This window comes from Pteropus vampyrus, unplaced genomic scaffold (genome assembly GCF_000151845.1).
Source record: "Pteropus vampyrus isolate Shadow unplaced genomic scaffold, Pvam_2.0 Scaffold103, whole genome shotgun sequence".
Classification (NCBI taxonomy): Eukaryota; Metazoa; Chordata; class Mammalia; order Chiroptera; family Pteropodidae; genus Pteropus; species Pteropus vampyrus.
Genome location: NW_011888884.1, coordinates 1,031,144 through 1,055,995, shown reverse-complemented (window position 1 = coordinate 1,055,995; position 24,852 = coordinate 1,031,144). Strand labels below are relative to the sequence as shown.

Sequence of the window (24,852 nt, the reverse complement as noted above, 5' to 3'; positions counted from 1 at the left end):
TTCTCTATCCTTTTTCTCCCTCCCTCCTTCTCTCTCCTCCTTTCCTCTCCTTTATCCTTATTTTCTTACCCTGGTATTCCACAAATGATTTAGGGGGACTTATGGAAATAAAAGCTAATATGGTAAACTATAAATAAAACATAAAAGATCCAAATGATTTAGAATATAACTTAGAATGTGCTTCCAGGGCTGTGTGGTTAGTTTTTTGAGCTCAGTGGTAGATATTCACAGTTGTGCTTCTGCGTATCAGTGAGGTCCTTTCGGCTTAGGTGATTGCCTATTAAGAGTCAATTCAGTCTAAAAGTCTGTTAGAATAGGTGTGTAAGGGAGTGGCTGCTAAAATGGCTTAGGCCAGTGAGTGGGGAATGGCTATTTTGATTCTGGAAATGGATTCCTGAAGGCTGAATTCACAAGCCCTCAAGATGACCTGTATATAAAAAAGGATTTACAATAGCTTACAAACTAGGAAAAGCAGGCTTAGGATATTTTAATGATTTATCATCACAGACTGCAATATGAGAAGAGCATTACTGAGTTTATTTCTTATTTAATGGATTGCTTTTCACTATGCGATTTGTACACATCGAGAAGTCTTCGTTTGAATGCATGTCCTCGTTCTTCAGCCCCCCGAAAAGGTAATTGATTTTAGTTGATTTTTTAATCAATGTAGTCCTGCATGCAAATATAATTAAATTCAAAAATATATTCTTATTTCCCTCCTTTTTTTACACAAAAGGTATGATACTACATACAGTATTTTGTACCTTCTTTCCTGTTTTTTTTGGTTTTTTTTCTTTTACTTAATGACATATTCTGGAGTTTTCCATGTCAATGCATATGAACTTATTTATGCACTCAGAGCCACGTATTCCATTATGTGGATGTACTTTATTCCAACTTCCATCTCTGCCCATTTTACTGTTAGCATGCTGTGGGCTCTGATCTTCTGATGGGCTCAGCTGTGCCCTACAATGCATTTAGAGACCAATCAGAACCCTATGGCCCAATGGGCAAGAGGTCAGAGCCTCGTGACTAGGAGACATTCCTTGTTTCCTGGAGACTCAGTTTGGTCTGAGGCCAGGATCTCTTGATATGAATGTCCTCCACAAGGCATTTCAGTTTAAAACTCTTTGAGTCAGGGTGCCCAGTGGCACTGAGGAGATCAGTTATACTGTAAACAAATATTGAGATAAGAATGTATTGCATAAACTATCATAATTAATCTTTTTTTTAAGATCAAGATGAATAAATCACTTCAGAAAAAAATTATTCCGATGGAATACTAAAAATTCACATATGTGCATATGACTTCATCCTTCTTTTCAGTCTTGATCATTTGTTGGAGCTAATTTCTCCATTGCCTTCATTATTTTTAATAACGCTATTGCAGTGGCTAAAACAAATTACTGTGGTAAAGTATATCTCAAGTCTCTTAAGTGGATCTTGAAGTAACAAGTATATTTCTGAAAATATTCTGTGTGCAATTATCGCAAATCAAATGTCTATTTCCACAGGATATTGATCTCTTAAAGATAATGCATAGTGGCTTCTTTTAGAATTAAAGAATTTGTGCTTTACAACTTTAGATATTTAGTATATGGACTTTTTTTTAGAAAGTAGGGCACATTTGTAGACTATTCCTGCATGAAACATTTGTTATCTCTAACAAGACGAAATGTGTTTAGGCTCTTTTCCCCTACATGGAATATGCCTAATTGCCTGAATTTTCTTCTATTCCACTTCACACCTTTCAATTAACCTGACATCTCTTTCACCTCATTGAACTAGTTTCAACTGGTAATACTTCACCAAATTAAAAGAAGTTTGATGCACCCCGCTCCCCCAAATCCAGATCTGTAAACATTTAACCTTAAGCAGTAGTTCAAATTTTTTAAAAAGCTGATATTGAATAAAATCTTGATATCATGTGTTACTTGAGTCAATGTTTGAGAAACTGAATGACAGAAAGCTGTGTGAAAGCTTAGGGGGGAAAGTGTATTTGATTAATTAAATGTAATTAAATGTGTTTTCTTGAATTATTTTGCTGTAGTTCATAGCAAACCTCAATATTACAGGTAATTTTCTTGGCCTTGAATTTATGATCTGTCTTAACTTAGCTGTCAGTACCATGAATAACAGAATTCACTTTCATTGGTGACCTGAAAGAGGAATTCCAAAAATAAAGGGCTATAACTGCCTTCTACAAAAATATTCCTGTAGACCCTTCATCAGATGTGAATTTGATAGATTTTCTTCATGTCCAGTTTTTCCCTGCTCGACCTTTTCTCTGATATTCAGGCAGCTGCAGACAGTTTTCTCAGTGTGACAGCCTTTCTGACTTAGATTTTCTATTTCCCTTGTGTTTGTGCCAATTAAAGCAAGCCTCAGGCTATGCTTATGACATATTTTCGGAAATTCGTTGTGTAAGAGATGTTGACGGTCCCCTGCACTGTTTTCCCTTAGTCTTTTTCCTCACTTTTTTGCAATCTTATCCTTTCTCTCCTTTGAAGTCTGCATGTTTGACTTTTTTTTGGAAATATCTTTTATACATTTGGGTTATTGCAATGGGTAATTACATCAAGGGAGAAAGTTCCAAATCACTGACACGGAATGACTCGTTATAGAAGCATTTCCGAAAACACATGCCACTCCTTCTCAATAGACATTTCTCTGTCATTTATTTTGTGCAAAAGTTCATATTTGGGGTCTGATACTGTTTCCTTTCTCATAAATTTTAAAATAAAGATTTCAACTTGACTAATGATTTATAGAAACAGAGTCTAATGGACATTTGGCAAGCTAGCACTATGAAGATGAATTCTTTTATGATCTTTGGTAGAAGCTGTGTAAATATTTACAAAGTTCGGATGATGTACTGACCCTTTTATATGCTACTTTTCTTCTTCGAAATGTGATTCTCATGTACATGTCTCTTCATTTTTCAGCTTGGGATAAAAATTTTTAATCTTTCGGTCATTACTTTGATATATCTTCTCCAAAGTAAATTATTATGTCAAAGAATACAAATAATCTTATAGTTTCTTGGAGTGCTTTTGCTACAAGTAACAGAAAATTATATCTCAATTGGCTTAAACAATAAGGTAGCAATATAACTGACCATAATAAGAACTCTTGTAGTGGGGCCGCTCTGGAGTTGTTTAACTTCACAACATGGCAACATTCTCAAGGGCCCAGCTTGCTTCCATGTTTCTGTTCTGCCATTGTGAGCGGGTCATCTGTGTCATCAACCAGCAACTCTCATGGTCACAAAATGGCTGCCACAATCTAGATATCACCAGCCCTCATCGATATGACACTGTTCACTGGAATATGCGAGGGAAGTTCCTTCATTCATGTCTCCTTTAAGGAGCAAGGAAATATTTCTCAAAGGTTCCAATCCGGCTTTTATTTTATTGTCCCTTCAATGTGTCATTGGCCAGTGCTCTTTCTACACCAGTCATTGACAATGGGCATATGATTTCAGTGATTGATTCAGTGAAACACAAAGCCATGTGGAGGAGAACAGCTTACCTGGACCAGATGAGTTCTATTTTACAGAAGAAGGATGTTTTCTGCTACACTTCCATACGTGTATTCTAGATTATCCTTTCTTGTTCTATCTAAGTTGTAAGTTGGCCATATGGGAACATAAGTCATACCTCAATCTGTCTCCAAAGAGCCCCATCCTATTCTAAATGCTGAACTGCCACCTAAGAACTCTTTCTCTAAGCAGCCATTGAAAGAGGAAAATATGGTCCCCTGCCCACTGCAAAAAAAAAAAAAAAAAAATTCTTCTTATACTAGGATGAAAAGAACTTAGGGGGAAACAAACTCCTAATGTTTACCACTGCTTAACTCATTGTTTCCTTATGGTTTGGCTAAAAGAAGTCCTGAAGAAGATGTGGCAGGCTGCCATTCGGTCTTGTCGGCACACATGGATGGCACAGTGCACACAACGTATTTCCATATGGCGCTGTCGAAGCACTTTCCCTAAGTGACCCCCATCTAAAGATGAGCCCCACGGTAGAGTCTGGAGCCCGCCATTCAGAGTCTTCATCCAAGCTGCGAGAGCTGCCTTTAATGGCTAAAAAAATTAACTTTCTCCATCAAAGCAAAAGTGAAGAGCATTTGGCTAAATAGGACAAAGGCATCTTCTCCTTTTCCCAGTCGGCATCAGACCAAAGCTACAAGTTATTTGGGCATGGGAGCATGAATCAGAGTACACGGCGTTGCCAGAAATTAGCACATTTGTCCGAACACCTTGACTTTTTGTTAATTGAGAGATCAGCATGTGCCCAGAATCCTCTAATTCTGTGGTAATATTTTTCCTCATAGAGAAAAAATAAGAAGACTATGTTGACAGACTTCCTTCTCATTTTCCAAATTTACCCTTGGTGTTCAGTAATTTGTTTTCAGCTAATGTTGGGCTTTATCTTTGGTTAATGGGGACTTCCCCTAAGTTAAGTCCCAGGGATAGGGGCTCCCCGAGGGCAATTCTTCCTTCCCCCTGGTTTCGACTATGGTGGTAGCAGGGGTGAGGGCTGGCTCCGAGGGCTGGCATCCCTGCATCCCTGGCTGGAAAAAGAGCTTAGATATTTTTTAAATGCTGCCTTTTCACAACTTCCTCTCTGTGTCTCACGATTTTGCTTCTTCCTCCAACAGTTTTTCATCATTACCATATTTCTTTAAGACTATAAATGAAAAGGTGTCATTTTGGAGGATTCTCATGGGTAGCAATTGCCACCTCTAATACTGAGTTGTAGTTCATCTCAAAGCCTCATTAACTCACATCTCAAGGGAAGAAGGTACTGAGGACACCTTAAATATTGCAGCTCTAGTGGTCACAATAGCTTCCATAACCAGGCTTAGAGAGGTACCAGGATGTGAATGGCCTAGGAACACAAATGAAGAAATGTCTCAGCAAGAACATAATCACAGTCTGGAATACCTGAAAGCTCCTTCATAGTAGAAGAAGTAGACATGTGTTTGACTTCAGAAGCCTGAGCTGCCGCCAATAGTTGCACAGAGTTAAATTTTAGCTTAATATCAAGAAGTACATTCTGATGTGAAATTTGCTAAAAATGGAATGGGCTGTATTAGTTTCCTAGGGCTGCTGTAACAGAGTACTACAAACTGGGTGGCTTCAAACAGCCTTGGTTTTTTCTGGGTTGAAATGTATTCTCTCATGGTTTGGGATGCTAGAATTCCAAAATCAAGGTGTTGTCAGAGCTGTGCTCTCTCTGAAGTCTTTTGGGGTAGATCCTTCCTGCCTCTTCCAGCTTCTGGTAGCCCCCAAGCATTCCTTAGTTTGTGGCAGCATAACTCTAATCCCTGCCTCTTTCTTCACATGGCCTTCTTTTTGCATCTCTCTTTCCATGGCCTCCTTTATACATTTGTCTGTCTTCTTGTAAGAACATCATTTATATTGGGTTAGGGCCCACTCTAATAACCTCATCCCAATTTGGTTATAACTGCAAAGACTCTGTTTCATATGTAAGCTCATATTATGAGGAGCTGGGTGTTAGGACTTCAACATATCTTTTCTGGGAACACAACTCAACCCATAATAAGCTGCTTCTATGGGAGTAACTTTCTTATCCCTGGAAGTGTGCAAATAGAATCAGAATGAGTTGTTTTTCAAGATATGTAAAGAGATTTAAGCGTTAAATAGAAAACAGGACTAGATGACTTCTAGTATCTCTTTAAACCATGGCGTTTCCTAATCCTGGGAGTCCTATTATAAAGGACTCTACGAAATCCTGGCACTATACTTGGTCCAGTCTTGGTGAATTGTCACACGCACAGAAACACAGTCTAGCTTCCAAAAATCATTGAAAGGTGTTCCAATCTTTACTTTTAATTCTTAAGGAACATCAGTGGAGATCCATTCTTCTGTCCCCTGTAGCTACTTCTCTTGGGGTCTCTCTGTCTTAGTTGGTACTCTGTGGGTTGCACGTGACAGAATCCTAATTCAAAGTAGTTTGTAAAAAGAGATTCTGTTTTCCCTCAAAATGGTGAAGTCCAGGAGTCGTTCTTTGACTTGGACCCTATTTCTCAGCTTTGCCTTCTGCTCTGCTGGCTTCATTCTTGGAAAAGATTTTCCCATATATGGTGGCCACCAGCACCCCCAGGCTTCAATCTTAGCAGTTTAGCAAACTCATAGGGAAAGTTCCTCTTTTTCAGCATTACAAAGAAAGGCCCATGACTGGCTTTCATTGGGCCAACTTTGTCAACCTACATTCATCACATGCTTTTCCTAAATTCATCACTGGGACTCTGCTCACCTCCTGAGGAAGGAAGATGAAGAATGTAGAGAGCTCTATCTGAATCACATGGACTAGAAATGGAAGATAATGTCCCCAAAGAGAAATTGGGGTGTCATTAACATAATAAATGGGAATCAACGTTGGAGGGGATGAACTGTCCACTATGATTCCTTCATTCCTTCCCTCAAACCACTGGTATCTTCAACAGATAGATTGATAGGCAGTTTAGACAGATGATAGATAGATACAGATAGGTTTGTAGGTGGATGAATAGATGGATGGTAGGATGGATGGATGGATGGATGGATGGGTGGATGGATGGATGGATGTATGGATAGATAAAATAAATAGATATTATCCATTAAATAGGTAGATGTAACCATTCATATATCCATCTGTTAATCTAGACAGCTTAATATCTGTCTTTTGGTTTTCCCTCTCCCTTTCCTCTTGCCTTTCCAGCTTGTCTCTTCTTACTCATTTCCCCAAATATGAATTATAAATTCCTAGATACTGAGCTGGCAAATACTGATCTCTCCTTTAAGGGCTATAAAGGAAGAGACATGGAATCAGCCAAGACCAGATTCCTTTGTCTGCTGAAGGGAGGAACTCACATTAGTAATTTTTGTCCTTATCAAACATCAAATCACCAGTGATCCTGTGTCATTTTGAGTTGTGAGCACTTTAAAAATTTGCACCTGTGTCCAGGAAAGAAATAGATAAATTTGCATATGATAGTGAAACAAGAGTTTGGGATATAAATACTGTGATGCAAAGTTATGGATACATCCCCAAAACTTGTCAAACAGTGTTTGTGTTTTAGTTTCCTGACTTATTTAGTGGGTCAAGACAAACTCCCAAATGGGTTTTTAAACTTGAGAAACATCCGGCTTGTTTCCAATCACACAAGCACTCTTGAATTGAAAACAACACTAAGTCACAAAAACAATATAAAAATTGATTAATATCTTTTATCCTCTGCCTTTAGCACATTCAACCCCATAGCAGCTCAGACTCAGCCCCCTTAAACAAATCAACCCCCACATAGATAGCCTGCTAAGAGCAGTTAGCATAGCATCCCTGTCTCTGGAATCCATCCTGGCTGCCTCCTGTTTCCCATCCTGTATCACTGGTCTTGCTCCTCTTCCCTCTCTGACTCTGGAGGAAGGCTCTCATCCCAAACCCTGCCACAAACCTGCTTCTGGGAATTGTCCAGTGCCCCACACCCATCAGCTGTGAGTCAGAGGCTCTCCTGTTTTATGCCCTGAACCCAATGTACCCCGGTAGATTCATTTCTTAGGACTGTTTAAACAACAGAAATTTATTTTCTCACAGTTCTGGAGGCTAGAAGCCCAAGATCAATGTGTTGGCAATTTGTTTTCTTCTGAGACCCCTCTCCTTGATTTGCAGATAACCATCTTCTTCACATGTCCTCACCTGATCTTCCCGCTGTGCCTATGCTCCTCTGGTGTCTCTGTGTCCAAATACCCTCTCCTTAGAAGGACACCAGTTTTATTGGATTAGGGCTCACTCTAATGGCCTTATTTTAATTTATTTCCTCTTTAAAGGCCCTAACTCCATATACGGTCACATTCTGAGGGACTAGGGGTTAGAGTTTTAACATAAAGAATTTGGAGGAGCACACAATTGAGCCCATAACACCAGGCTGGCTGACTCTCCACCTGCAGGCCCCCAAATCTGCTATAAATTGGGAGACAGAAATTTCTACATGACTAAAGTAATTTCTACTTAAGACTAATTAAGGACTATGATGGGGTGGGTGGGTAAGGAAGGGACCAAATCATCACCACTATTTGTAGAAAAAATAAAGTTAGCTGATCAAGCCAGTAGAGCTGCTAATTATGATCCCGGCCACATAAAGATTTTAGAAGCTTCTATTTAGATCTACATATCTGCTATCCCTCATGGCAACACTTTCCTTAGCCACAGTTTATGTGACTACATATCCCTAGAAGTTATTTATGTACAAGTGAGGCCACTTGACATCACAGCATAAAGATAATAACAATTAACTAACTTTTATTGAGTATTTACTATATTCCTGGCACTGAGCTGAGGAGTTACATGTATTTCCTTTAATCCACACCCAAACCCTCAGTTTTCTATTATTATCCTCATTTTACAGGCAAAGAAAACCAAAGCTCAGAGGGGAGAAGTAAATAGTCATGTGACTCTAAGTCTCCGTAATGAATTAGTAACCAGCTTTGGCAAGGTAGTATTTTTTTTTTTTTTAATTGATGGCTTAAATTTAATCTGCTTCAAAATGATCTCGAGTGGGATGAGTTCACAACTTTTCTGAGCCTCCTCATAGTGGACATTGAGGGAATCAAAGCAGATTGGGATTGTAGACTCAGATGCCAGCAGGGGCCAGACAGTTAACATTAGTGAGTGACGTCAACCCACAGTGACATATTAGAGTATGGTGGAGACTGAGGGCCATCAGAGCAACAAATCTCATGTAAAAAGGTAGTTACTCAGTTCATGGCAGTTGCCTCATTATAGAGCCGTGGATACCAGGCCCAGTTTTGCCAAATCATCTCATTTTTTTTTTTCAAGAGAAACTAGATGTTTGGATATTTCTGTTAATTCTTGTGAATTTCAAAATATTGGCAACTAAGTCATTTAAAATGACAACAATGTCTTTCAGACTAAACAAAGCATGTCTACAAGCTAGAGGGTCACCATTTATAACTTCTGAGCCAACGATTGCCCCCAAGAACCTTCCTGAACTTTCCAGAGTATTGTTTTTAAAATATTCTTTCCTATACACTTCTACTTGATTCAGTGGGTTTTCTGAATGACTTGATGAGCTCCCACAGGTCGCCTGACACCACCACAGCCCCCCCTCCCAAAAGGGAAGGAGAGGGAGCTCTGTTGGCAGGATGCCTGGAACTCAGGGAGGAAATGTAACATCCTGACCACATCGCCAAGGAAGGCCCTGTACAGTGAAGAAAGAAGCAGTGCTGGAAATCAGATTGTCCAGGAAGAAAACCACCTCCCATTCAGCCAGCTCTCTGAAGGCTTTCCATCTGGGTATCCCCAGGCCAAGGACAGTGCCTGGCATACAGAGGAAATGCAAGGAATGAGATCTAGGTGGGGAGTGATGTGACTACGGTTACATTTCTGAGAAGTAATGATGGTGATGATATGGAAAACAGATATGAGCGGGGGAGGACCTTGACTCAAAGGGCCAGAACTGGCACAATTGAAGGGGCTGGAAGGGAGAGATCAGGTGAGAAAGGCATGGCAGGGACCAGCTTCTTCATGTCTCCAAAGGCCATGCTCTCCACTGTGCTTCAGTGCAATGGCACCCTTTTTACAGCCAAGAGAGGGAAAGTCGCAGTATACCAGCTAGGTAGCTGACCCTCCAAAGAGCCCAAGGACCTTTAACATGCCCCTGCCTTCACCTGCTGTTCTAATTGTTAATAGATTGACTCATCTCTTCTACATGGAAACTGGATCAAGATGGCGGCTTGGGTTTTTATTTAATTTTATATTGCATTGTTTAGGAATAAATATCAAATCTCTTTCCAGCCAAGTAAAATCAGGCTGGCAAAGCTAATAATTAGGATGTTGTAGAGGATATAACAGAATCCTTTATTGGACGTGGGGAGGAGCCCCACCGAATGGTAGTATCTGCAGGTTAATTTGAGAGTAAACCAGATTTTAAGCTGTTAGTGCTACGACCTCTGAATAGGGAAACTGTGAACAGTCCCTTGAGTTTGCTGCAAGTGATATAGCAGCCTAAAAAGGCTCTAATTTCTGAGGACTGGTTCAGGCCAGCCAAAACAAACCATTTTCAAAATTGGTTTGGGTCTCAGCGGTCTCATAACACTTGTTTTAAACATTATGCCATAATTATTTTGTGATCTTATTTTCATGTTGTTGGAGTCTGCTTCCCCCTTCACATAAGGAAGAATGCTTCAAATGCACCTTTGAGAGTAGAGCTGCAGATGAAACACCCAGTTTCCCAATCCACTCTTAGATGCTGTGACAGAGAAAAGGTCTTTTCTCCTTAAAGTGAGGTCCAAGACTAGCGAATGGTAGCTGAAAAACTGTTGCAGCATCATGGCCAGATACTCACACGTGTGTACACATGCATGTTTTATGCACGTGTGCACATGTGGGTCTGTATGTATGCATAGAGGCATGCACATAAATGTCTGTGTGTGCATGTGTGTGTGCTTACATAGAACATATGCGTGTGGCAAGCAGGTACATATGTGCACATATTTCTTGATCTCAAGAGGGGTGTTCCTTCTTGCCCTTCTAATCAAGGGGTCGTTGGTTAGCAGAGATGATTAGCAATAGCATATTGCAGCATGAGCACTGGAGAGTTGGAGAGCCTTACCCAAATCTCAGATCTGCTCTTCCTTTTAACGTGTTCTTGGGCAAATTACTTACCTCGTTAAGCCTCGTTTTTGCTTTGCTGAAAATAAGGATAAAAGTAGTGCTTACTTCATTTGTGATTTTTGACTGTTCATGAAAAAAAAAATGTCTTAACTCTAGCACAACAAAGAGCACATAATAAGCACTCACAAAATGATAGCTGCTATCATCATCATCATCATCATCATCATCATCATCGTTACTCTTTCTTAACCCATGCTTATAGGGAGAGAGTCAGGTGGAAGCAGCAAACTATTTTCCAGCCCAGAGTGCTGTAAGTTTCTACCTCTTCCCCACGCATGGCTGCTTCTCAGATCACCCTCAGTTTGTCCTGGGTTTTCCTTTTGTGGGATGCCTAAACTCAAGGTGGAGCTCAGAGGCACTACGTGCTTTCATAGTATTAATCCTCTTCCATCTTTCAAAGCTTCTGCTACTCAGGTCCCCCTCTGCAGAGCTAGATTGTTCTGGGACCCTAAAGGACCTTGCCTTAGACTTCTTCCTGCATAAAAGGAGAACTTCCCCCATCCTGGTTGCCACAGAGAGGCCCTATAAACCCTTCATAAATGTTTGCTGAACCGCACGGGACTAGGTTCAGTGCCAGCCATGGCTAAAAATCTTTCTAGTGCAAACCCCCACCATAAAATCTTTAACAATCTGTGCATTTTGAGCTCTGAAGCCAGCCTGAATGGGAACCACAGGGGAGAAAATTTTCCTTCTGCGCATCTTTTTTTTTTCAATGTGTCCTCAAGCTTTCTGTTTCCTTATCTCTGAAAACTGAAGAAATACTAATCTTTTGAATGGTTGTAAGATGTACTGGTTAAGCCAGTAGCCTCTGAGGTCAGTGTGCTTAGATTAAGTATTGGTTCCATCACTTACTAGTTCAGTTTTAAGTCTTTTGAGCCTCAAATTTCTCCTCTGTAAAGTACTGCCTCATGTACCTGTACTGTGTGAGGGTTGATTGAGACGATACACATGATGACATAGTCCTTACCCACATACTTCCTTACTGATATTACTGTGGCCATGTTGCGGGTGGAGAGCAATGGGGTAGAGAGAACATGGGGGCACACTTGGCAAGACATTGAGGTTTTTCTTTGTGCATCTTTGAGCAACCTGAATGTCTACTCCTCAGAGGCACCCAAAGAGGCATGGGGGAAGGCGTCTAATGACCTCTGGGTGAGTTTGAGGAAAACAACTTGTCATCCAAGGGTGGGCCTTTCTCTTTCCCAGTGAGCTCATCTCAGGGAGAGAAGCCAAGAGAGAGAGAAATGCCCCCGTCACCACTGCTTCTGTAGGACCCGGGGCCTGCCCTTACATCTGTGCCAGGGAAGAGAATGCTGTGGCTCAGGGACACAGATGAGCCACCACCTGGAGCGGGGCGGGTTGGGGTGGGGTTACATCCGCTACTCCTCCAAGCCCCTGGGCGGGGCTTCCCATCCCGAGGAAGCAGCCCCATCAGCTTATCCTTGGGTGGGGTTTCCCAGAGCCAAGTGTTTAAAGGCAAATCATTGTTCTAAAGTTCCGCTAAGTTTTAATGACCAGCCTGCTGAGAACTCCTCCAAGAACAAAGTGAGATTTTTTTGAAATCCAAAGAGAGTCAAAGGCAATTGAAAGGAAGAGAAGTATTTGGCCAAGTCTCAATTCTGAAACATTCTGTGCAGAGACTTGGATGAGGAAGAGAGCTCAGACTTGGTGGGAACAAGGCCCTAACTCCATTCTTTTCATGATGATCAAGCAAAATCATTTCACAATGGGTCTATCTTTTGTCTGTAAAATGGGGCCGATATCATTTGGATCCTAGGAAGAACCCTCGTCTAGGAAATCCAGCAACCTAGTCTCTTTCAGTCCCAGCTTACCAGGTACTTTCTACGAGAACTTGGAGCTTTCTTTCCCATCTCAGGTCCTCGGTTCTCTCACTGAAACATGAAAGGCTGGACTCTAGACTTTTTTACAGTTCTATGGCAATGTCTAGGTCAATGGGCCGATGAGGGTTGAGGCAGAAATGCGATGAGGAAGAGAATAGATGGATAAAAAGGTTGGACACATCTGAGAAGCCTCCTCCAAAATCCTGCAAACAAAAGATACACCCGTAGCAGTTGAGGGCCCTGCGCTGTGTCTTCTGTTCTCTCCATAAGCCAGGCTACATGGGTCATCCTCTGGGATCTTTTCTCCCCAATCTGTTTGTGGCTCAGCTCTTCTTAAGACAGTTCATTCCAGCTGTCCAATCAGCATGATCTTGTGAGGTGATGAGGTACGTGACCAAGAAAAGGCCATGTACAGGCTGAGGAGGTATCCATCAGGTGACACTAAGAGCTTTCTATCCTGGTAAGAAAGCAGCTTAGGCAGCCTCAATGCCCCTTCCAACTCCAATTCAATTAGGGAAATATGCAACACACCCCCACTGTGTGCTAGGGGTGGGCAGGTAAGTGGACAGTTCTGTCTTCAAAGTGCACAGTGTCTTAATCATCCAAATGTTTTGTGTCTGGTGACTATGCTTCCGTGCAGTTCCTGTCTGGGGATTTGCTGACAAGTGTCCAGGAGCACCAGACCTTACCTGACTCTGGACGACAGGATCAATCACGGTCTGTCTGTTCTCTTCGGCATCTAGAGTAAATCCACTCAGAGGCAGGACTGTTTCCAACGCCCTCCACAGCCTTTCCTTCAGGATTCCTCTTCTCTCCTTTGAGCTCTCTTTGCCTTTACTCAGGCCCCACTCCGAAGCTCCTATCCCTCCAACCTGTCTTGTTTAGCAGACACTTGGGTAAGACTAACTGGGTATCAGGCCCAGCCCCTACTCACAGGTGCTCACAAACTAGTTGATAAGGCTCTCTAAGGCAACTCTGACGAGCAAACACACTGAAGGGCTGTCCCTGCTCAGGCCCTAATGAATGCCCCAGTAAGTAGGGCTAATGATCAGAGCTGTGCATTCACAGTGGAGGGAGGAGGTGATGTCACTGGTGTTGAGCTAAGACGTTATTACCAAGGAGCTGGCACTGGAAAGTAAGGTTGAATCCTGGCATCGCCTGTGTATTTAACAATATACGAATTCAAGTATATATTTCTAGCTAAAGTAGTAAGAGAAAGAGAAAAGAAAATAGAAATTTAAGAAGTATAAGTGATTCTGCCTGTCATTCCAATCTATGTGCACGTCCTCTTGTGACAGATTCTACTGGTTTCTTCTTCGATGGCCACCAACCTCTCCTCTTCTTTCTTGCTGGCCAAGATCCTGTTTGGTTCCTTTATTCATGCTCCAGGTAACTGTATGCTCAGAGAATGCTGACACCCTCCCTGATTCAGGGGTAAAACCTGATTAATTAGTTCCAAACTGGTTTTGATAATTCCATTCCTTTTTCTCATGATTGGTTTGGGAATAGTCTTTTACCTCGTTTTTGACCTGTGAGACTTTGTGTGTGGGGTGGGTGGGTCTCCTTGGGGATGTGGGGAGGGTGCTTTTGTGGAAGGCTCATTTACTTCTCTCTTTTCCTGCTCCTGGATGTTTTCATGACATATGGAATCGCCGTGTCCATCTTAGAACCACAGAGGAAAGACGAGAGGGCTGCAGAAAGGTCAAACTGAGACCCTGAGGCCATGAAGTCATTGAATTAACCACTGTGATGCTACATGACCTTGGAACTTCTTGTTACATGAGCCAGTCAATCCTCTTTTTGTTTAAGCCTCCATTAAATAGACATTCTATTACCTGTGACCAAAAGCACCCTATCCGATGCACCCCAGTGTGAAGATGACAAGGAAAGTGGTAATCTGCTGTCCCCACATTCAGTCTCAGCTCCTGCCGTCTCTCATAGTCTGAGTAGCTCCAAACCTTGAGAAATTCTAGAGTTTGAAGATTTGTGTTTTTTTTTTAATTTATTATTTATTTATTTATGATTTTTTTGTACGGCATGATCCTTAGTACATGCCAACAGCATCGTCTGATACTTTGCAGAAGAAACAATCTATTCCAAGGCTGGAACAAAAAGTGGCTCTGTGGGGCTTTCTGAAGTATGGTGCTATATTGTACTGTATGGGAGACTTAAGGAATTTTCAAGGACAGTTTTGATCATGCCTTTGTCATTAGAACATAAAGCCTTCATGAGATGCAACTAACCTGTTCAATGAGCACCGGGCACAATGGGAACAGAGAGTAGCCCCAAAGAAGTAGAAAGTAGGGATCATTATAAGTTGGTTGAAGAGACAAGATTTAAATGGCAGAATTGATATAGAGGATAGAAAACAGATTTATGTAAAGAAATTTCTCCAATGAGAACAGGAGGTTAATGGGGCAGGCAAGTCTGGAAAGGCTCCTTCTCCTGAGGCTGGACTAGATTATGCTGCTGTAATAAATGGCCCCCAATCCTGTGGCTTGAAACAATAAAGCTTTAGTTCTCGCTCATCCTGCATTCTGAGCTGTTCCCCTGTCCACTTGTGGTCCTGTGCATTTAAATGTTGGTGGAATGAAAATCACCATTTTGGAAAAGGAAGTGGCTTTTTTATATGTATAAGCATCCTCCTATAAAGAAGTTCAATCATCTTGCGTCTGCAGGTTCTCAAGACGAGAACTTTCTCTGTCTTCCTTCCATGATGTGGGACCCGCGTTTTCATACCCAGATGGTCCATAAAGTTGCTTTGTTTTCCAAAATACAATTTTCTCCCGGGAAGGAATTTTGCCTCTAACTTTTACAATAATCATTTTATGTTCTCATAACTTATTATTAGGATTAATGTTTTAAAATTAAAACATTATGTCTATTTCCTATCACTCTTGCCATGAAATGACAAGCTATCTAATTTAAAATTTTCATGATTGCTCGCTAACATTGTGAGGATATATATATTTACGTGTAATATCTCTTTCTTATAACCATATAACTTTTTAATAAAGATAGTATTGCTTACAAAAGAAATGATTGTAGCAAAGAAAAGATTCTCCCCAAAGTGGGATAAGATATGGAAAGAGATGGGAATCAATACATGTAAGTGAAATTTTTATACAACAAAGAGAATTATATTTGCATAGCTAACAATAAAAGTACTATTTCCAAAATGATTTTCATCTATAATTTTGGTTATAGATTGTATCTATTAGCTATTGTTACAATAATACTCCTTGACAAATCATCTCCAAACTCAATAGCTTTTATTGTCTGTCATGCATATATGCAGTTAGGTTGGGAGTTGGCTGACCTAGACTTGGCTTAGCTCCAAGGTGCAGACTGGGAGCAGGTCTGCTCCCTATGACTCTCATTCCCTTGCAGGCCAACTGGGGTATATTCTTATGCTATGGCAGAAGTGCAAGAGGGCAAGTACCACCAGACAAGCCTGTTTCAATACTTGGATTACATTATGGCCAAAGCAAACATCAGTGGGACCGGGAAGAAAATTGCTGCAGTGAGAGGAGGGAAATGAGTATTTGCTAAACAATAATTCAAACTATTCCATAAACTAAATATCATATAACTGTTCACCATGCCCAGCATTCTGTGTCTCTCTGCCAGCCAGATCTGACAGGCAGCAACAGTGGCTTCAATCCGGAGGGGCTATTACATGCAAGGTGTCTCAGGGAAATAATTTATTCATGTGGCAGCAAAGATTCTTCTCCCAGAACATGAATTTTAGACAAAGGTGACAACTTCCTTGCAGCAAATTCTTGAGAGAAAATTGTAGGACACATCACCAAACTGACCCAATTTCTACAGCCTAGTGTGAGAAAAATATTTGCACCATGCAACAAAGTGTAGCTCATGAATCTCGAGTAATCCATTGTGCATATATCTTGTAAAATGAGGCTTTTGAGAATCCAGAATATCAAAGAAGGCAATGCAATGAATGCTAATGTTTTAAAACTTAATTAATTTTATATTAGTTTATTTAAAGTATCGTGTAATTGCAAACAATTGTTATTGGTAATTGATCTTTATAAAAACACTGGAGCATTGTACTCTTTCCTGTACACATCTCTGGTTTCTGCATGTGTGTGTGTGTGTGTGTGTGTGTGTGTGTGTGTGTGTGTGTGTGTGTTTTAAAAAACGATAACATTTTATTACTACCAGCAAGAGTGGCCTGCATGGGGTGGTGGGTGCGCCGGGCTCAGGGCACATGTGATCTGTGAGGAGATGATGGTGATCGGGAGGCCGGAAGGAAAGGCATGGGTCCAGAGCCAGCTAGGACTCCTCAGATATACTTCTGGGAAAGGGGAAAGGAGTCATGGCAAGCTACTGCCATGCTGCCAATAAGATTAAGAAATTCTTGGAAAGCTAGCTGCCCGTCAGAGTTGATGTCCAATTTCTTCATCATGCAGTCAAGGACACCGGGGTCCTTCTGGTTCTTGATAAAGGCAGCCAGTTCTGTATTCTTGAAAGTCAGGAACTCGGTCTTAGAGATACTGCACTTGTTACGGTCCTTTCCAGCGTACCTCTGGAAAACAACAATCAGACACTGAATGGACACACCACTCCATCTCTGTAGGGCTGGACATTTTTGCCTTGTCAAAGAGGAGTGAGATACAGAGGCTGTGAGTGGGGAGCTCTAGGTGGGGACAGCCCACATCTCTGTTTCTTGATTTAGCACAGAGGCTGGTAAAGTACATCATGTGGGTTAAATCTGGCCCAATGCCTGTTTTTGTAAATAAAGTTTTATTGGAACCCAGCCTTGCACATTTGTCTGTGTTATCTGTGGCTGCGTTCTGCCTACAGTGGCAGCTTAAGAAGGTGCAACAGAGGACATAGGGAATGCAGTGAGCATTAATGTAATGGCTAGGTGGAGAGCCAGAGGTGAGAAAAAGCAATTAGGGGAGATTGTTTTGTAAACTATATAAATATCTAACCAACGTACTGTATATTTGAAACTAATAAACAGAAATGACATAACTGCAAAGCCTAAAATATTTATTATTGTAGTGGCACAGAAAAGATTTGCCAATCCTGATTTAACTTAATGCTAAATAGTTGAAATTTTGGAATTTGGGTTATTTACACTGGTCTGGGATGAATATTGCCCTTGTGTCATCTTTAGGGAAAATTATTGAGAACATCAGTAATGTAAACAAATATTACAGATATCTTAACCTATCTTATTAATACTTGAGGTTATGAGCACTCGTTTCCGAGTGGGCAGTTATAATACCAATTATAAAATTTGTATCTGTTGTTAATGTAGCCCCTGACAAACTCTCAAGTATCACTTTTTTAACTTTTAAGGGATGATTTTTCTTGCAAGAAATCTGTTTTTGAAAATATACTTGTCATGACTTCAAACTTTCCGTTAACATAGGGCGTTCCACCTCTATTTACATACATCATTACATCTGAATTAATGTAGTTTTACATTATGTATTACGTTCTTAGGTATTTCAGAACACCAGCCCTTGAACTCTTTTTGGAGGTTAGAGAGAGTAAAATCTTGTATCTTGCCAGATATTCACTCTTGGAGATAGTCTGACAGTTTAAGAAAAAAAGGAACACTAAGATTTATCAAGACTTGGAGAGAAAGCATATCTAGATTTTAAGAGTGTGAGCACTCAGCTATTTCCAGTAGGTATGTGGAATTTAATAATCTGGTGTTGTCACTATTGGGTATTGAATTAGATTCAGATGTGTATGTTTCAGTGTTCTGGGATTCACTGTAAGCCAATAAGACCTCAATATGAGGCGTGGATTCTGAAGTTCTCTTCTTTACTCTGGGCTAAAAATAGAACTGTCTGTAAGATACAGGGGACTCAGAAGTCAGAGGTTAGGTAAAAACAAAGGAGATGCTGACTGCCCACACTTCTGAAAGGAAGAGGAAGCTTTCCCAGTGGTTAGCTGCCAGGCAGGTAAGGCACTGTGGATGATCATCGGTGTCCTTTACAAGTTACATAGAATCGGAATGTGCAAAATGACAGTTAGGTGTGTCTATCCATGCCAACTGAATGTACTTGGCTCAAATGGCACTGTTCTGTTATTTTTCAGGAATCGGATGGGAGAGTGTGCTGCTAAAGGGAGATGAGGAAGCCTCTGATGCCACAGAAACATCCGGTGCAGACATGACTGTTAAGGTAAGTGGTCCTTTCTCTAGTTTGATTCTCAAAGTGCATCTCTAGAGGAAAGGGAGCCTATGGCAGACTTCTAGGGGCAACATAAGCAGTGCCTTCCACCCTGCCTCCAGCTCTCTATTCACTGAAGCATCAGCGAGTGAACCAGACCTGAGAATTCCTGAAATTTGGGATCTGGATTAGGAAACCACCACCTGAAAGCTAGAATCCAACATGTGATTTCCAGTGAGCCTGTCATGGGGTCTCCAGTGAGTATCTGCAAGTAGGTTGTCTGCAAGTGGTAACCCCATGGGCACACTGAAGCAAATCTGAAAATTCTGAGCTGAGAAACCAAGCCCCACTGCGCATTGTGAAGAAAGGTCAGAGAGGCATAAAGTAGCTTTGATCTTGACTCAAGATTTCCACTGATGTCAGTAGGAAGGCAGCACATGGCCCACTCCAGCTGGAACGCTAATAGCCAAAGGTTTACAAAATGAGTCATCGGGAAATCAACCTAATTATCACTGTTCGAATTAAATGCATGAATTTGTAATCATTGCCTAGATTAAGGAATCCATAGCAAAATTTATCGGATTCAACCACTTCCCCTCTATTGCTGGATTAGACACAAAAGAGCAGTCCTTCTCTCTTGGAATTCTGTTTATGTTTTGGAAAACAAAGGCTGAGTGTGGGAGGGCTTTCTAACATTTTTCTTGAATGATTAAAATTTAAATATATGTCACTTATGAGTTTTTCTTTGAAAAACAAAAAGTACTGTTTCTTTTTATATTGAGATATTTCGCTCCTGGATTTACTAGTAGAGAATGTACTAAAGAATATACAGTATGAATTTATTCAAGCTTTCCTTTGTAATCTGAAGTCTGAACTTATGTTATCTATGTTAAAAATGTTAGAGGAAGCAAACAAAAATACCAGAGTGAAATTAAATGCAAGATAAGTAGCAGCCTGATTGGTCAAAAAAGTCAATTAATCTAAATAAGTATCCAGTGCTGAAAGTTCGTATGCTTGTAATTATGCTTAGCAGAATTTGCAAGACAATAATATAAATTGCAATGATGTGTTAGTGTTTTACTGGCCATTACTGCAAAGACTGAGAAGTTTCAGAAGTCTATGGATAGAGACGGATTACGCCAATAGTAAAACTTGGATTTAGATGTGTCGTTTTGGAATCTGACATTGTTTTAAGAATTAGTTTCTGAGATGTATTGCTAGTATAGCTGTAGATGTAGTGCAGACATTAAATGATCAGAAAAACTACAATTTGTTTTATAAAAGCAAATGGAATATTCTGATAGAAGCAAGTCCTAACCAAGTCCCACTTTATAAGGTTGCTACTGGATCGGTCTACTTATTCTTGGTACAAGGATATTGGCTGAATTTATATTTGGATCTATCCAGTTTAGATGTCATTCTCATTCTCCCTCATTCTCTTCTCTTTTGATGAATACTAAGGGAATTTTTTTTATAAGAACAGAGAATTATAGTTCACAAGAACTGAACCTACTATGAAGAATGAACACCATATACTTTAACAAGTTTGGCAAAATAGAAATATATTTAAATACCTCAACAGATTTGTACAGACATTATTAAGTTCCCCTTATTGCCAGTCTCTTCTCACTAAAGAATATGCAAAACCTCTAGGTGGCTATGCCTTAGAGAAATACCTCTGTTTAGATATTCTCCTTTAGGTTTCCCAATAAATCAGCACTCACCAATTTTTTTCCTTTGGTATCGTGCAGTTTCCTACTCCACACTGCTTTATGTGTCTGTCCTGTCCTTCTATCCATCGTAAAGTACTATTTTTCACTGTATTTATAAGCACCTGATGTTCAGTAATTAACTACAGATTCCTCATCATATATTTATGTATCTACAGCTATTTCTGTTTCTAATAGCTACTTCACATATCCTTGCAATAACCGCCATTCCTGCCTTTTGCCATGGGAAAAAAAAAAAAAAAACATTTATTATAATACCACACGATTCATTGACACTTACCAAGGAGAATATCAGCAGAAATCACTAAAACAGTTTGGTTTCTTCTTCTTGTGATATACATATCTACCTTCATGCTTAAAATTTTTCTTTCAGAAAAAGGTACAGAATTTTTTGCAATGTCATAATTGTCTGATTGTGATTTTGTCTACTATGTGTTGCCTTTTAATACCATGTCTTATTTTGAAATGACAAAACTGTGCTTCTTAAAATATATATGACTCGGATGAGTGAATTAATTCATAAACATCTGTCATTCTGAGGAGCATCTATGAAGAGCATCTATGTTAAAAAAAAAAAAAAACCTAAATACAATGACATAGGTGAGAGCATCGTATGGGCCAGCTCAACAATTTTAAATCACTCAATTTAATAGGTTGAATTGTGAACCCCTTCCTCCACCCACCAAAACAATATGTCCAAGTCCTAAACCCTTTGTTTGGAAAAAGAGTTTGCAGATATAATTACATTAAGAATCTCAAGATGAGATCATCCGGGATTAACTAAGTAGGACCTAAGTCCAATGATACATGTTCTCATAAGAAGCAGAAGAGGAAACACACATGCAGAAGAAGGCTATGTAAAGATACGGAAGCAGAGATTGGAGTTATATGCAGGTGCAAGCCAAAGAATACACCAGAAGCTGAAAAAAGCAAGGAAGGATTCTCCCCTAGTGTTTAAAGGGAGCATGGCCCTGCCAATATCATGATTTTGGATATCTGGCCTCCAAAATTGTGACAGAATAAATTTCTGTCATTTAAAACAAATGTGGTAATTTGATTTGGATGACCTAAGAAACTAACATACTCAGACCTTCCAAGAATGATGCCTACTCTTTGTGAGTGCCAGTGTCACAGAGACAGATACATAGAGACAGATAAACCAATATTATACACATCCATTACTATTTTCCTATTATACCTATTATACCATGTTCATCCTTTAAAAGTTGTTTTCACCCATTTTTGTTTTAAGAGAACCACTAATCTATTTCCGCCTGTATTGTCATTCAGTAAAAGAAAAGGAGAATCATGTTTCAGGATAGCTTCTATATTATGTCTTATTCTGTTTTGCTGCTTGTCTAAACTTTGATTTTTAAAAAAGGTACGATTTGGTACTTTCTAAAACATGCCTTACCATGAGAATCACCTGCAGCAGTGTCAAAAACAGCAAAAACACAGCTTTCTAGGCTCCTCTCAAAATTCAGATTCAGAAGATTTGGGTTTGAAAATTAGCATTTTCATAGGAGGTACAGGTGACTTTAATGGTCAGTTTGGGAAAATGTCTTATCGTACATTAAAGCAGTATCTGGTGTGGCTGCATGAGCCCTACCACTGCTCCCAGCTCTCTAGTCATCCAACTGGTCTGAGAAAGGACTTGGAAACTTACCTGTTCAAAACCCTTTGATTATATTCCCTTTGAACATTGATGAAGGCCCAGATGCCTCTCCCTGGCATTCCAGATTTCCTTACTCTAACTGTAACTTAATTTCTATCCTGTCTTCCTCTGTGTCTCCCTCTACCCATTCTTGCCTTCTCCACTCGGCCTACTTGTAGCCAGAGAGATTTTTTTAAAAGGCCAATCTGAGAGCATCGCGCTACTCAAAGCCTTGCCGGCCTTCCCATTGCTCTTAAAAAATAGACCAGACTCCTACAGGAGCTGTGCTTTTTAAAACCCCACGACTTTCAGTGTCACATTTGGGTTTCTTTCTCCTTATTTTATTTTATTTTATTTTTTATCTTTTGTAGATTTTTGGTTTGTGGTTACCATGAGGTCCATTTCTTTTTTTTTTTTTTCTTTCTTTTTTCTGTCTGGTTATTTCCTCCTCAGAGCTCACTTTTTTTTTTTTAATTCACTCCTTTTTATTAGCCTAGCAATGTTATATTTTTTTAATTGGGAACAATATACATAAAATTTACCCTTTTAATCATTTTAAGTTCATAATGTCATTCATATTGTTCTGCAACCATCACCACCATCCATTTCCAGAACTTTTTCATCATCCCAAACTGAAACTCTGTACCCATTAAATACTAATTCCTTATTCTCTCTTCCTCCCCATGAAACACGAATTACCCATTCATGCCTCCCTCCAGCTCAGGACAACCACTACAGTGTTAGATATTATATGTAATAATCTTCAGTTGTCCTCTCAAAGGGATTTTCAATACATCCTGTTAAGTCAAAAGCCAATAAGATGGCTAAGCTTCGACCTAGCATTTTAATATCCCCTGGACAAGGCAAGTTAGAAAGGCACTTTACATACATTTAAGAATAATGTTCCGAAATAAAGTTACTAGGCAGCTGCTAGATGCTAGAATTTTAAAGGATTTGCTGGTCAAGGAACTTCCTTTTTCCTGGGGAGTGACCTGCCCAGGGCCAGCATCCCAGAAGTATCCTGGCTTTGTTCAGCTAGGTGTCTTGCTGGGAGCCACGCCTTGCACCTGTTTGGCTCTGCATTGTTTTCTTAAGTTGTGTTTATTTGGTGACTATTCAAAACTACATCAGTCCATGTTAAAACTACATCACTATTTATTAAAGAAACATCTCGGGTAGAAATTATGTGATTTGGCTGCTATTTTATTTTATTTTTTATCTTAATTCTTATTTCGTTATTATCTTTATCAATTATAGTTGACATTTAATATTATTTTATAGTAGTTTCAGATTTGGGGCTGCCATTTTAATCAAATGCACTAACTAAATCCCAAATGTTATCTTTATACCTTGTCCATTTGTTTTATATAAGGACAAAAAACTATTTTCAAAAAGGAGCATAGAAAATTCTACTACACCAGAATTTTTCTCAGAAAGAAGCTTTGTACGTATTTACATTGTTAAAAGATAAACTGAGGTATATTAAAAATTTTTAAGTTTATTTGACCAAAATCCATTTAAACTGGACAGCCCCACACCAGAAGTGGTAAGGGGAGCTCAGTGGACAGGAGCGTGGAAGAGAGATATTTTTTTTTCTCCAAGGCATAAAAACTTTTTTTATTTTCAAAAATTCTTTACATTCTAGGTTAGATGTTTTTTTTCCATCTACCACGAAAGGGTGTTTCATTTATAGGGACACGGGCACGAGTAATTCCGTACGCCGTGAAGGCCATGGAGACACATCTTCTGCAGAGGTCCGGTTTTGATGTCAGCATATAGACTGGAAATGAAATGTCTCAAATGGCTCTCAAAGATCCTTTCAGACTTTCTGCCCTTGGCAATTCAGAGCCAGTTTGGAAATTTCATGTGCCGGTTTCCTGTATTTCAGCAGTAGCTTGCTTCCTCTTCCATGGGAAGCAGAGGCCCACTCCTATCCACCCCCTCGAGTTTTTCACCATCCCCGAGTATTTTCACCATCACCTCCTTGCTTTGGCTTTTCTTAAAGTCCTTGCCATTAAGAGGCAGCGTAGTGGTGGGGAGAGACTTTTGCGGAGAAAAAGCAGAAGCGAAGAAAAGCTTTGGTTGATTGGCTGTAGCTTAAAGCCTCATTGGCCATTTGTGATTGGTTGTCTTTGGCACTTTGATTTTGTACCCTGGAGGCATTCACGGGCTTCAGTTTTGGTTTGTTTATGTAGGCCACCATGGCATTAGAGCCACCTCAGTCTAATGGCCTCCTCGTGAAATTAACTTAATGACATAGACAATATTTCTCACTTGTGCTTAGACAAGAAAGAAGATAAGTACCATTAGGCAAGTTGGAGATTCTGGCTGGAAAACATTTGAAAGAGACACATTTCCTAATCAAGGACATGGGAAAGCCACGTTAAAAAAAGATGTCACGTCTCTATATGTGTAAAACTTGCTGCTGGGAGAAAGATTGTTCTCCTGGAAGGACAGATGTTCTCCATTACAAAAGGGAAAAGCATTTAGACTCTTCCTGTGGTGAATTGAGGCCACAGGTTACAGCTTTCTTTGGATGTGGCTTTTAAAAAGCCATTCTGCTGAGGGCCTTTTGTTGCCAGCAGCACTGAGCCAGTTGTCCTTTGTATTTGATAATGACGACATTGAGAATTGTTTTGTGCATGGCTTTGGACAAAGAGGCACATTTGGAACCAGGAGTCCTTTCTACATTGTATACATACATAAAGATGGCTCTAAATTTGCTTCCTTGCCAAAGGAAATATTTTATTGTAGATTTTTTAAATCCTTGAA

At 40.0% G+C, this 24,852-nt stretch overlaps 1 protein-coding gene across 1 annotated transcript in view; it reads left to right on the top strand.

The window, feature by feature from the left end:
* The window catches only part of LOC105295323 (paralemmin-2), a 318,042-nt gene that overhangs the window by 178,138 nt on the left and 115,052 nt on the right, over nt 1–24,852 (top strand). The window contains exon 8 of the mRNA XM_011364934.2: nt 18,623–18,708. Coding sequence (XP_011363236.2) covers nt 18,623–18,708 — 86 coding nt within the window. The remainder of the gene's footprint in view (nt 1–18,622; nt 18,709–24,852) is intronic.